General features: G+C 35.0%; 1 protein-coding gene across 1 annotated transcript in view; it reads right to left on the bottom strand.

Moving 5' to 3' along the window:
- LOC102802679 (atrial natriuretic peptide receptor 1-like) overlaps positions 1–15592 on the bottom strand; it is an 85267-nt gene extending 69675 nt beyond the window's left edge. Inside the window, exons 1-5 of the mRNA XM_085502903.1 lie at positions 14947–15592; positions 8456–8643; positions 7474–7590; positions 7251–7389; positions 7007–7098 (exon numbers count right to left, since the gene is read on the bottom strand). Coding sequence (XP_085359029.1) covers positions 7007–7098; positions 7251–7389; positions 7474–7590; positions 8456–8643; positions 14947–15592 — 1182 coding nt within the window. The remainder of the gene's footprint in view (positions 1–7006; positions 7099–7250; positions 7390–7473; positions 7591–8455; positions 8644–14946) is intronic.
- Between the last annotated feature and the right edge of the window lie 416 nt (positions 15593–16008).

The following is a 16008-nucleotide window of genomic DNA, read 5'->3' on the forward strand; positions in this document are numbered from 1 at the left end:
TTGCATATTATAAACGCAGAGTATATAAATCAGTCGATCGGTGTACATCAGCTGCCAATGTGTCCTGGTTTACTCGGTCGTCACCACAGACTTTTAATCTTAGCTGCATGTCTTGCACTCATTTGTAGAATAACTTGAGCAGTTAACACTGAACACGGACTGGTCAAAATTGATTTATCACAGCCATTTTATGGACATTATTCTTTTATATTGCCGTCACTCAATTGCGTCACTCGTCTACTGTGTTTCGTCTACTGGCAAAAATTATCGGTTGAAAAAAATATTATATTACATTATCGGTTATTTTTTGTTATATTGTCGGTTTTTATTACAATATCTTTTAAATCCCGTTACATTATCGGTTACTGATAGATTACCGGTTATTATTACATTATCGGGTCCAACAACCGTGCCGAACTTTGTAGTGTTCACTAATTGAAAGGAAACATTCATGGGGTGAGCTGACTGAACTCTGTAAGGAGGTTCCTTTACACGTAATAACACGCCAATTGACAGGCCAGCCGCCCTCGACGCTACATGGACTTTGTGTCTACGTCACTGCTGCAAAAATGACCTTTGAAGTGTACGGACGATCATGTTATAATTATAAGTTGGATGTTGAACATGCTGTAGTAGTCCCATTGAGTATAGCTAATTAAGACAGTTTGAGTTTAGGTGAATTTAAGCTCCCAAATGAAAGGTTATAGCACCTTTATGCAGTAATGATAAATCAAAAATAAACTAGTCTGTGATCCCGGTAGTCTTCGTAGATTTTGGCAGTCGGTTAATGGTAATAATGTTGAAGAGCCGACTGTAATAATTAACGACTAAAATAGACAGGATTTCTTCTTAATTACTTGGAGCAATATAATCGCTACACTGCCCACTCAACGAATATAACGTGGCTGCTGATGGATGATAGAGCCACTGATCAAACAGTTAAACCTTTCAGCCACGTTTTCTGTGATGAGGAAAATTACCCGATTCTTTTTCAAATAATATCGAAAGTGGTTTTCACATTTATAAAGCGTGCGTTTCATAACGCAGCATTTGACTGTAATTTGTAAAATCATTAAAATATGAAAAGACTAGAGTCACGTTTATTCTGAGTTCGTTTGGTCCAAGTATGAATATTATATTATAGTTAAATGATACCTGCTCCTTGAAGATGCTAATAATATTAGTAAAATTCACGAAATTATAATTAACTTTTGTGAAGCGAATAGTAGAAGAACAAATCTGGATGTAATGGATGCCAGCGCAATGGTGGCAATATATAAACCATATTAAAGTACGTACGATCTAGTGAGTTCTATAAATACATTCAACTGCTCCTGGTCATATCTATCAGACTGAACTGTCGCAATTGTAATACCTGTATTTAAAAAGGATGTCACTAATCGTGCGAGTAATATATATAAAGTGGCATATCGCTTTTAACTTCACTAGGTAAGATGTTCACGTCAATATTAAATAAAAGATTGACAAATTCCATTCACGCTAACTTTAGACTGTCAAGAAGACTTCCGTAAAGGCCATGTTGTTAACATACTTGTACTGTGCGCACTAACACAAAAATATCTTAAGTAGGAAACCTTGACAATTTTGTTGTCTGTTTGTCGATCTATCAATAGGTTTTGGCATAGTAAACCGTTTACTCACTGTATGAGCTCGTATTACTGGAAGTTAATGGAAAAAAACGCACAATATTTCATATTCCATCTGTATGGCAATATTATATCCTGTGTCTTATGACGTATTGTCGGAATATTTGGCAATGTGGAACCCATTAGTGTTTAACTTCTACATTATCTACAAAATTGTATCAGTGCTCTTCATATGCCGTCTTTTAAATGACATAAGAAATTAAGGTAGCGAGACTATTATTTGTGTTGAAAATTACGATTTTCACATTTATTTATTAATTGATTAAATGCACTATAAACTTTCATGTGATAAAGTCAACATAATATAGAATATTATGTAAGTTGGTTAAAATGTAGATTTTCTGAAAGGAAGCAAGGCAGCCTCAGTAGTGTTTTCCAAAATCAGCAACACAGGTTTAATCTGTGTGCCTATAAGTTTCAAAGATAAACTCAAGACAAAGCAATGTTAGGATGTGTTATCAGTAGCTATCTGACACACAATGAGTGTTTCCAAACATTTGAGTGGTTTGTCTCCGCCCCTGTTTGTTTCACAGATTAGTCATTTGCATATGAATGTGTCAAACACAAGGTCACACAGCCACTGAAAAAAAATCATTGATTTTGGTGTTTTCATATGCCGAATTTATCCAATTATAGCTATCCCATTCCTTTATTTTTTTGGTTTTCAATAGCCTTACACATTTGGATGTCCATACACATGTTAAAACAGACCTTGATGGGAAAACAAATTGATTGTGCCGATAAACAAGCTTGAAAATCTTTGCTGTTACTTCATGGACGTTTTCTAGGAGTTTATGTTTTTCAAAATACAAGGTCTTTAACAAACAATAACGTATACTTATTGTCGTCGGATTAACACCAAATTTTCACAGCTTTAAGGTGACAGTGAGAGGAACTTGAATGTGTCCAGACAAACTATTTCATCGATTATTTACCAACGAGTTGTGGTTTGAGTTGGGGGCAATGCGACTAAAACAGTAATTGAAATTCAGCACACTATTTTTTAAAACGCGTTGCTTGAATAAAACTGACCAGACACATTCACATTACCTGACTATTGAACAACTAGGAAAAGTGAAAAAAATACTTCTTATTGCCAGCATAAATGCGTAATTATTTTTTTTACAGAAAAAGTAATTTTTCACCTTTGATTGAGTAACGCGTCGTAGAATGCAGATACGGGCATGCAAAATACACTTGTTAAAATCTTGAAGTCTGGCGATTCTAAAAATATATACTTTCCTGGGTCTATTTGTAGTCATTTAGTCACAACTGGAAGATGAAAACAAGTATGCAAATAATAGTCCCGCTACCTTAAACTTAGAAAAAAACATTATATTATTGTGTAAGGGTCGTCATTGGTTTATTTACACCTTGTTATAATCACAACTAATTACATTTATTTATTTCATATTTAGGAACTTATGATTTAATTGCACGAAACGTTTTTTAAATTTATACTACATTATTCTTACTAACAATCACTTCTATTATATATACGTATATCAACCTAATAATGGGTTTATGAGTATGTACTCTATATATACGTACATCAACCTAATAATGGGTTTATGAGTATGTACTCTATATATACGTACATCAACCTAATAATGGGTTTATGAGTATGTACTCTATATATACGTATATCAACCTAATAATGGGTTTATGAGTATGTACTCTATGTATACGTATATCAACCTAATAATGGGTTTATGAGTATGTACTCTATGTATACGTATATCAACCTAATAATGGGTTTATGAGTATGTACTCTATATATACGTATATCAACCTAATAATGGGTTTATGAGTATGTACTCTATATATACGTATATCAACCTAATAATGGGTTTATGAGTATGTACTCTATATATACGTATATCAACCTAATAATGGGTTTATGAGCATGTACTCTATATATACGTATATCAACCTAATAATGGGTTTATGAGTATGTATTCTATATATACGTATATCAACCTAATAATGGGTTTATGAGTATGTACTCTATATATACGTATATCAACCTAATAATGGGTTTATGAGTATGTACTCTATGTATACGTATATCAACCTAATAATGGGTTTATGAGTATGTACTCTATATATACGTATACCAACCTAATAATGGGTTTATGAGTATGTACTCTATATATACGTATATCAACCTAATAATGGGTTTATGAGTATGTACTCTATATATACGTATATCAACCTAATAATGGGTTTATGAGTATGTACTCTATATATACGTATATCAACCTAATAATGGGTTTATGAGTATGTACTCTATATATACGTATATCAACCTAATAATGGGTTTATGAGTATGTACTCTATATATACGTATATCAACCTAATAATGGGTTTATGAGTATGTACTCTATATATACGTATATCAACCTAATAATGGGTTTATGAGTATGTACTCTATATATACGTATATCAACCTAATAATGGGTTTATGAGTATGTACTCTATATATACGTATATCAACCTAATAATGGGTTTATGAGTATGTACTCTATATATACGTATATCAACCTAATAATGGGTTTATGAGTATGTACTCTATATATACGTATATCAACCTAATAATGGGTTTATGAGTATGTACTCTATATATACGTATATCAACCTAATAATGGGTTTATGAGTATGTACTCTATATATACGTATATCAACCTAATAATGGGTTTATGAGTATGTACTCTATATATACGTATATCAACCTAATAATGGGTTTATGAGTATGTACTCTATATATACGTATATCAACCTAATAATGGGTTTATGAGTATGTACTCTATATATACGTATATCAACCTAATAATGGGTTTATGAGTATGTACTCTATATATGAATATCTAGTTTAGCATCAGATAGACACTACTGAAATCCCTACAGTGCGTACACTAGCTACATGTACGTAGCCGTATCATTACCCCATAATTAATTTAAAATGCTATGGAAGCCTAGTGATTTGACGAATACTTTGAAGCAAAACAAAACTTAAAATCACATGACTGAAAAGCTAGTAAGTTGTTAGACGGACAACCAGCAGTGATTTTAATATGACTGTATAAATAAAGAAAACAAACACACCTGAGAACAGGGATACATCTATTTGTTTATGCGAAATGTGTCCCGGACTGTGACATTTGTCGAGGAGTCGCCGCTGAGTTACGTCGGTCTTTCCTCGATCCCATTTCGCAAATAATGTAGTACTGCCCACTAAAAACAAATTCATCTCTCTGTACTCGCGCTCCTTAGACATACTCCCACTTCGATGTCCTCACAATATTATCTGATTTCGATATTTAAATCCGATGGTATTGGTAATGAGCCATTTCATTTGATGCCGGTTTTTGTAACAAATACTTATAAACTCAAATACCCCACAATTTCTATTTTTTTAAAAAGCTTCTCCTTTACTCGTCCCTAAAAACACATTGTATTCGTATCCATAGTACGGAGCCTTGATGCTCTAATATGGGATAAATTTAGAGAATAGTTTGCATCAATGATGTTATAAAATCTACTGGAATTGATAAAGCTATAATAATATAATAAGCTATACGCTCTGCATACCAAAATATCACTATCATGCCCCTTTTTCAATGAAAATATTATTTGGGTAAAAACACAATACACTCAATTATGATATATGGCTAATAATGTATGACATTTTTTATCAAAATGAACTTTGTAAGTTTTCGAAATGTGCATACATCTCTTTTTATTGTGTATATTTTTCGAGTCTCTATGATAAATGAGACAAAATTACCTTCAAAATAAGATAATGTTATTGTGTAAACACTTTGTGGAATACATCACGTCAGTCTGTACATAATTATATTGTTTTGTATTTGAGCACTGTAATATGTAATGAATGACAGACTGAAGTATTAGATAGCGTGTCTGCAATGAAACACATTGCATTGTTCATTGGCATAAATAGTTAAAGCGGGAGGTTCGTCACCGGCGCACGCATGGGAATTGAGTCCCAGTGACGTAGACGCTTGTTTGCAAACATAGACACGATATGGCCATCTGACGCATGGGCAGTTGACGACTCCCCCGCTTCAAGTTATTCTTAAACCAATACTTTGAATGAATTTTACTGACAAATACAAAATTCAGATTTGAGTATTTCTCTAAACCTAGTGAAAAGTTGAAATTATATCCATTTTGAAACATGATTTGATTCGAAATAAATATAAATTAATAATTTATAAATATAATTTTGCAGGACGGTCAATTGTAAAAGAACAATCAATATTCCATATTTGCTGTAGACAATGAGACCTAATGAAACAATATGTGGCTGTTTTGTGGTTGTTTTTGGTTCTACCTTGTGCTCTGTATGTCTTTTTCTGAAATTATTAATTATGCAAATTACGTAATTAACATATCATAACCAACTATGAGTGCAGAATGTCGCATCTGTTCTGTTTCTTTTATATGTGATAATTATTTTTCCAGTTTTGAAAATGGGACAATATGGCTGCATCACCCAATCAATGTTCATAAATTTTGAAACGGTTGCCATGGAAACATGCCTGAACAATACTGCCACTCTTTTTGTCAAACGTAATTTTCTTTCTCCTTATATGTTAATATTACGAATACGAGTGGACGTTTTACTCATTAATGATAATGTTATTTCTTGAATTGAATACAAGGCTAGACGTGAAATACGAGTGTCATTAAGATACAACAACAATATAAAGTGTTGAATAAATATCTGAGGGAGCTTGTATTAAACTCGATTAGCATAAATTTCTAACACTGGTAAGCAATTCTTACTGTACATGTGTTTATAGCAATATAGTAGACATTCAGGCGTAAGCAAAGTATTCTTACTGTACATGTGTTTATAGCAATATAGTAGACATTCAGGCGTAAGCAAAGTATTCTTACTGTACATGTGTTTATAGCAATATAGTAGACATTCAGGCGTAAGCAAAGTATTCGTACTGTACATGTGTTTATAGCAATATAGTAGATATTCAGGCGTAAGCAAAGTATTCTTACTGTACATGTGTTTATAGCAATATAGTAGACATTCAGGCGTAAACAAAGTATTCTTACTGTACATGTGTTTATAGCAATATAGTAGACATTCAGGCGTAAGCAAAGTATTCTTACTGTACATGTGTTTATAGCAATATAGTAGACATTCAGGCGTAAGCAAAGTATTCTTACTGTACATGTGTTTATAGCAATATAGTAGACATTCAGGCGTAAGCAAAGTATTCTTGGTTGTTCACATTTCTTTTATATTGCCATTAGTGGAGAGTATATTGAACTATTAATGGATATATTGTCAATCTTACCTTGAATTCTCCATCATTATTATACTGCATATCATTAAGCATATAATCTGCATCCATATCACCATTGGCATCTAAAGTCATTTGCATAACACCTGCCACAACCAATAATTTATGTACAAATGTGAATAAGGTAAAATATCGACAAAAAGAACAACACTAAATGGCCACAATAATGGTATTCTAGACATTTCCATGTGAATATTGAAAAACAAATTATAACATGAAGACATAGAATTATTTTCACCTGGTAGGTCTATTCTATCGTACATTCTTCTAGCTATTGTAAGCCCATCGTATGCGCTCTTGTTTTCAGCCAATGTCTCGTTCAGAGCTACTGCATACAGGTATACTGAATCATGCATTGCCCCGACGAGTAGAGAGATCTGAATGCGAGATAAAGACATGTACTCAATGTATATCCAATTCCACTTACAACGTGTACATGTATGCTATAATTGATCGATTACCTTTTCATCCTCCGCATATGTGTAACCGAACTCTGAAGCTGTCCGTGATTTTACTTCATGTGAAAACTCTACAAATTCATCAGTGTCCGGTTCTAAATCTGCTAAGAACAAAAGCGCCTACAATAATAAAAAAAATTGCATAGTGTAAATTAGTGTAAATCATGTGAAGATTCTTCAATTCAAACCAAACAAAGTTAGTCCACAGAAGATTCACAAACTCAAACCAAACAAGACATGACAAGCTCCTGTTCAGTTTTTTGTGAGACATTTACATTCGTGTGACAGACATGATACAACGTGGTGACAGTTCGTGTGATCCATTCTTTTATTCTGTCTTTCTGCCCATGACATTCATAATACATTTCTAGCAAGATAATGACAATCAGCCATTTTGAATCAGTTTCTGAAACAGATGAATGCGCACATGTATAGTCCAGCCATGTTAGCAACATTACACAACATTTAATAACAGCATTCGTTAAAAACAGAATGGTCAGCCACTTTGAATCGAATCTTGAAAAAAGCCATTACATACAATGAACATATCAAGTTTGAATGAACTTGCACGACCGAGATCCAAATCCGGAATGGCAGAAATGATTGATTTTAATAAAATTTAACACTAAAATGACAGCCATTTGACCATCTCGAGGATAATGAAATAAATACATGCTTGAGATATATGTGACGTATGTGTCAAGTTTGAATGTGATGGGTCAAAGCATATCAGAGTTATTTCCCTGGAACTGCATTTGTTAAAACAAAATTGCTGCCAGCCGGCCAATTCGAATGTGCATACCTATGATATGATACAAGGCAGGCCTGAGATTCTGGCGCGGACCGTGACGTACGCACGGTGTAACAAAGCGAGTTCACGGGAGATTTGCCAATTCTAACCAAACAAAGTGAGACCACTATTGCCTTGCTGTGTTCTTGAATTGTACTATATTGCCGTCCTATGTTCTGTGTTATGTCACATTACCTCGTATGCCTCCTTTACCAGTGTATTTTCTTCTTCGTCACTTTGGTCCCAAGAAAAATCACCGAATGCTACCAGGTCTTCATAATGCCATATGCAAAGAAATGCATACTCTCCGTTGATTAGTCCCATACGATTTGCAGCTATCATAAACTGTCGAACTATTTCGCCTTTCATTCCAAATACGATGACTAAAAACAAACAACACAATATTGTAAATATTGTTAAATCTTCATCCTGGTACATCGCCAGATGATTTAGACTAGATAATCCCTGATTATACAACCAACGAGTGATTCAGTTTAGATGAACACTGCTTTGTTCAATACGATGCTTGTTCACCTGGGGATTCGGACAACATTACCCTAGCTTGCTCGGCATTTTCAAAAAATTACGTGAACAGTTTTCTATTCAAAGCGGTAATTCTATTATCCTACGATATATTGACGATGAGCGCGGTAACTTGTGTCAAAGGCACTTTGTTCTAGGTCATTTAGTAACACAATGTTAGTTTACATCACACAGTCACTCTATACTACGGGTACGCTTCGTACCACATGTACATTATAGCTAATAACTAAAAAGTAATATTTTGTACCCGTGATTATACGTAAATATACGTACATAGTGAATATTTGAAAATATTTTTGAAAACACTTATCTGAATTTGAACAGCATGCTATTATTGTTCATGACACGGTGTTCTGTCATTATATTTTGTATATTTTACTTCGCGCGTGCTCTTCTATGATACACAAATTCCGACAATCACATCAATTTGATACAAATAAACTCACTGTGTGTTCAATTCATTAATAATAACAAGTCACTATTGGGGCAATTCTTTTCAGTCATTAAATAAGGACCAATGAATACGTTATTTAAAATATGATTCCAGACAGAGGATGGGTAACTCGTGTCATTACAAGTAATCATTTTCAATCGTTATTACTAAACAATGTTAGTAAAAAATATGTCTATTGTAATATATGACCTGTCGCATCATTTACATAAATATAAATGCATAATAAATATATTAAAATAGGACCATCAACGGTTCAATGTATTGAATAATTCCTCAGACAGAAAGCTAAGTAATTAAACTTTAAATTACACTTTGCGTGTAGTACGAAGTGACCATGTGGTAGGAAATGACCATGAAGTAGGAAGTGACCATGTGATAGGAAGTGACCATGAGGTAGGAAGTGACCATGTGGTAGGAAGTGACCATTTGCTGTGAGCGGCCATGTGATACAAAGTGGCCATGTGGTGCGAGGTGACCATGTGGTGGGAAGTGACCTTGTGGTACGAGGTGGTCATGCGGTGTGAAATGACCATATGCCGCGAAACGAATCATGCGGTACGAAGTGACCATGTGTTGTGAGGTGACCATGTGGTAGGAAGAACCGTGTGGTGTGAAGAGACCATGTGGTGCAAAGTGACCATGTGGTGCAAAGTGGCTATGTGGTGCAAAGTGACCATGTGGTGCAAAGTGATCTTGTGGTGCGAAGAGACCACGTGGTGCGAGGTGACCATGTGTAGCGAAGTGACCAGGTGGTGCAAAGTGCCATTGTGGTGCGAAGTGATCTTGTGGTGCGAAGAGACCACGAGGTGCGAGGTGACCATGTGTAGCGAGGTGACCATGTGGTGCGAAGTGACCTAGCGGTGCGAAGCCAAGCCAAGCCAAGCCAAAAAAATCACAGAGAAGTTTAAAAGCTGTCCCCGGTAAACAGTTAGCCCAAATCTGGGCTCACATTTCTCTGTAATGAAAAAAATATATCAAAAAATAGTAACTTTGTGCCCACACTCAAGCTGAGTACAATGAGCTATATCCGAGGTGTTTAATCCTAAATATGTAGGAGATACATTTGGCGCGAAGCTATTCAAAAATCAGTTTTGGCTATGGCAACGGTGAGCCAGATTTTTTTTCCCAATTTTACCCACTAACAAGAGTGAAGATGTAACCTGCCTGCAAAGTTTGGGCGAATTCGGCCAAGCCAAAAAAATCACAGAAGAATTGAATACGTGAAGACACTGGAAATCATACACACAAGTGATTTTAAGGGCAATCCTAGCGGAGCAGATCGCCAATACAACTTCAGACTCCATGAAAACAATTCACCCCCTTGCATGGTTTTCAACTTTACGTCATCATATTTTAGACACAATATTTCAAACCCAGAATGCCGCTAGCCTGGCAAGTAGACAATACATGCATGTACATGTTTCCACCAACGGAGTCGAACCCTCAATCATTACGCCATGCACCAGGTCTCGTGACACATACTAGTAAATCATTTGCCTAGGAGCCATCAAACTCGCTAAAAGCTAACGTTTATAAGGAAGTGCGTGAGGTCTCGTGGGGTTGCGTGAGGTTTCGTGGGGTTGTGTGGGGTCTCCTAGGAATACACTGTTTTATGGTTAAATAGATTAAATTCATTGTTCACGTATTCATATAATTAGAATTAACTTAGCAGTATATATTTCACACAATGTAGGGGAAATTGGCCTGGTAATTGGATCTCTAAAAATAAGATTCCTAATGGGGATATTCAAATTGAACTGGAGAAAATTAAGTAGTGAATTGATGATTGCCGTATGTGCAGTCCACCAATACAAGCAATTGTGTGACTAAAACAAGTCATGTAAATAATTATACGTATACCTTGTCATTAAACACCATTACTGATGACGTATCTCATTGGTACGACTGCATTAGGTAGTGAAAATAACAAACCCCAACAGTAGATACTACTTTGTTTTGTATCTAAGGTCATGTTCTCGTTTGCTGGGCGTGTCAGGGTTATTGACATGTGACACTGAACAAGACATTGATAATGTGACGCGCAACACTTAACCAACAATCTTACACTGTGACATATAGTATATTCTCCCTTGTTCAACTTTACTCCGTGTTGCTTACATTTTAAATTTGCTACTGGAAAGGAAATTGGATTTTAATGTCATAAATTGCAAGCGATATAATAACAAGGTGATTTATGTATTGCTCCATTACTGAATGACAGTGATAATTTTACGGTCAATTTGCGACCTTTGGTGATACATCACAGTGAATCATTTATAATTATTTCATTGATTCGTTGATGCACGCTAAATAAAATATAACAATTCACTAACAGTTGAGCTAACCACGCATTCAAGAACTGGTCGTAAAATCTACGATGATTGCTTCCTCGAAATTTCTAAAACTAGGACCGTTTCTGTATTTTACGCTCTGTTCTAAACTTTTTGACTGGGAAAAATAGGGGTGAACAAACTATCACAATCGTTTGCTTCAAAAATCTCCCATAATTATCAACAAAAAAGAACAGACGTCACTGACTTAAAATTTTGATGACTAAAGTTAAAGTAGAATTTCTTAATAATTCGTGTCACTGCATATTATAAGAAATCGAACGAAATTTTATAAAAATAAAATTGTTTAAAGATCGCCCGCAATTTGTGTAATTATAGATTCAACACAATACCGGCGCGGCGTTTATTTGTCTCTAAAAATTCAAGCCATTCGAAAAACAGCTCCAGTCTGCCCGACACGACGTTGTGAAATGTAACAAAATACCAAACATATAGTTTTATCTCGGAGTTAGCTTTGTGAAGTATTCGACAAAACAAAATGTTATACTAGTATTGAATGTCTGGAGTTTAATGGTAACTAACAACATTAAAGGGCGGCGGTCGTCGCGCAGCGCGTGTTCAAATTTCATGTAAATAAACAATGTATTTTACGCGCGTTGTATACGTCGCTATAAGTCCCATATCGAATAGAAAGCGGCGCGACGACCATTGCCCTTTGAAGGGGGCAATTATCGAGTATATTGTTTGATCAACAACGTTGACACTTATTAAAATTATTGTTTATACTTAAAAACTAGATCTCAGAACATACATACAAAAAAAAACTGTTATATAACTCAACGTTGAAATAATTTCTGAATATCGATTATAACTGGTCGTAACAAATACGGAAAAGGCCCGAAGCAAATCGCCCGTAACGAATAACAATAAACATTGAATTCATCGTTCACTTATCTCTCAGTCACCTGCAAGCATCAGTATCTGGGTGGGAATAATATATTCGTGGACGTACAGTAGTGAAAACACACGTAGAAATGTTTGCCAATACACACAGTAAAATGGGTTTACAAGGAATGCTGGGAAATGCTATGGTTTCTGCTATTACTCATTTTCAGTACATATTTTCTAAAAACATAAACTTTTCCACCCAACCCCTGAATGCACAAATAACAAAATTAACAAACATAAATTTAATCTTTCTGTGAATTACTATGGTATTTATAGTCTGTGACGTGTTTGTCTCTAACGTTTGCCTTTTTGCCTATTAGAAATGAGTTGTTTATGTTTTCACAATCTGAGGTGGAAAATCAGTTAAAATTCAGCCTTTGTTAATTTTGTGTGTACTATTATATAGTATTGAAATTGCCACAACACAGAAATTTGATTTCACCCAACTACCTTTTCATAATTTTAATTTAGCCATTGTATACCACGGTATATAATCAGGATTACTTTCATTTCCACCTGTAGAATTCCACTCAATATATCCCATGGCTTATAGATATTTTAAATTTTCTTTTGATTTGTAAAATAATACGTTATGTTATGTGCTCTGCCTGCTGCCAAGATTCAAATGATGACATCACATATTTAAACATTTTTATATTTTAAATTGCCGTATTTGATTTGAACAATATTACGTTCACGTGTTCGTTTAAAATTACAGCCATGGTTAGCATAAATATTGTTTAATTTATACGAGTGACGAATTCTGGCAAAATAATGTCGGTAAGAATACAAATACCCTCGATTCATGATGTTGATTTGTTCGAATCAAACGACCTCATGCATATTCATATTACCTCAAATCAATACAATTCTTAATGTTGGAGAAAGTTGATTTGTCAGAGCAGTCGTCGCTCTAGCGTGTAATCAGACATCGTACGATTCGGTAAATAACGTTTCCGGGATATCTCCATAGCAACATGCCTGGGCCACGTTCCTAACGTGGCGATGAGAGAATGTGAACTAAATCGATGACTATACTAAAGGTGGTTCAAGTTCACGTTATAAAGTAGTAATTATAATAATACCAAACATCCAATTACTACATGTGATCTAGTTTACAGCAGCATGTCAATATGTCTGTTATATATTTACTAAAAAAATTGTTACACTGATTGCGCAAATTGATCACGTGGTTTTATATTATTGTATGTAATTTTTGGTTTTTGAAACGTTTTCTATCAGTTTTCAGAATGTTGTTTGTTGATTGACATGTGTGAGGCTAATAATCAAAGCAATTCATCGTATAATCAATATACTGTACATGGACATTTTGATGAAATGCAGTTCAATAGAAAGATTGCAACGAAAATACCGTAATTAACCTACATGGCCAATATAATTAGTTTACTGTCGAGATTTGGTCGTGGGTAATAAAATAAAATATTAGTTTTTCTTCAATATTTGGCAGTGGAAGAATTAGACTCTATTATTCTATCTCGTGGAAGCAATGCGTTTGATTCGATAATATGTGGCATATTAGTATTGGAGCTTTATATACAATCCAAATATACAATTAAATTAGTCGACAGTCATAATTACATCTACACACGGGTTTAGTTAAGGTTGTTATTGATTGGCCAGCGAATCGCGCCTAAGAATAACATGTACTAGTATGTGTTTTCTTAAATAGTCGAAGTCGACTCCGTCGGAAATAGTACTATGGATCCTAATATACTCAGTTTTAATGAAAACATGGCAGCTTATCGACTATGATTGGTAATTAACAAAGTATGCAATCAACAACCTACTTGATTGGTTGATCAGTTAATAGTGTGAAACTACTTAACCGTATCACTCTAATGTGCGGACAACTCATACTTTATGTAGGTTCGTAGCATGCCTCTAATTGCACGGCGATCCATTTCTCGAAAACGGTGTATGCGATGGAACGGCTGATTTAGAAATCGGAACTGGCTTTTAAACAAGAAACTGTACGCTATAATTTGAGCAAGCAATACACCCAGCGCTAGCCAACACAATTTAACTGCTCAAATGTGATTAATACAAGCATCAAACGACAAAAACAATGAAAACAGTATAATGGCTTACTGAAAGAATGAAAACACATAATTTTAACATTGAATTGTAATGGGAGTTACAGACACACTATGGATATTTCAATATTTGTTTACGAATTGCCGTGAACTAGATATGTTGGAATAGTGTGTGTTGCAGGATATGCTGATACGGTATATGATACTGATATAAGGTACGAGTGATGTCTGTACCGAGGCTACAGTGTTTCACAACATGGAAAAGTTGGAAAATACCTCGAACCACCGATCACGTTTTTCAACTTTAAACATTGAACATACAATACTACATTTTAAATTTGTATACACAGAATGCTAACAGGTCTGAAATTGTCGGCCGAAGAGACTCATACTCACTTCTTGAAAAACGGACTGCTTCTGTCAGAATGTCTACGATTTGCTCATCCTCGAAATTTCCTTCGTAATGATAAGATATGGTAAAATTGGCGTCTTGAACTGCGGATATTATGCCAGCCATTGGCACTTTCCAGATGACAAAATCGTCATTGATCACAGATATTATTTTCCAATTAAAGGCATCGCATATTGATCTGAAGAAGTTGCCAAGTTTGAATTGTGGTCCGTATGTACGAACGAGAGTCGTAAATTCATCTTTATTCAGCATTTCATTGTCCGTGCATATACTACTGAAGGTCGGTAAATTGTAGTAGACGGCTAATCTGGCAGTCAGTCTACACACTGTTGAACACAGTGGACCTATGAATGCTGCATAAGTACGGTCTGTGATGAGATCTACCGTTTTACCCAGGGTGTTAACACCATCACACAATGTATCCAGTATATCGTATGTTATATTATGCCCAGCTAGAAGGGTTGGATCGTCATTTATCTTATCTACTGCGATTAGTGCTCCCGGGCCAACTCGTAAACTGTTGAAAGGGACAGCTGGTATTGACGGCATCATAATCAGAATACGAAACTCGTCGGCTGAAATACAGTGATGGAGCGAGAATATTACCAGTATGAATTTTAAAAACAACATGGTCTCACGAATCTTATAGAAGGTAGGTTGCTGCAGCTGTGAAATTACTCATCCAGGCAGAGTAGTTTTACTATTCTCCGTCGCTCCGATCATCCATACAATTTCCATGACAACCAGATCACCTGTGTTGTGGTTGGATATGTGTAAATGAATAAATTATCGATCTCAAACGCCCACAGCAATTACTAGAAACACCAATGAGTTTATGAAAACACGCTGAGGATTGGTGACACGTCACGTTGTTGGGAAGAATAGCTCGAATTTAGAACAGATTTACACACAATCGATTTATCGTTGATAGTTCTCCCAAAGTATCACATGAGATAATAGTACAAATTACCGAATATAATCTGCATTTCTCTCCACAGACCCGTTAAAGCGGCAAAAGCTTCAATTTTTGGTTTAAATATAACTAC

The sequence above is a fragment of the Saccoglossus kowalevskii genome, chromosome 1, assembly GCF_978046115.1.
Source record: "Saccoglossus kowalevskii chromosome 1, keSacKowa6.1, whole genome shotgun sequence".
Lineage (NCBI taxonomy): Eukaryota > Metazoa > Hemichordata > Enteropneusta > Harrimaniidae > Saccoglossus > Saccoglossus kowalevskii.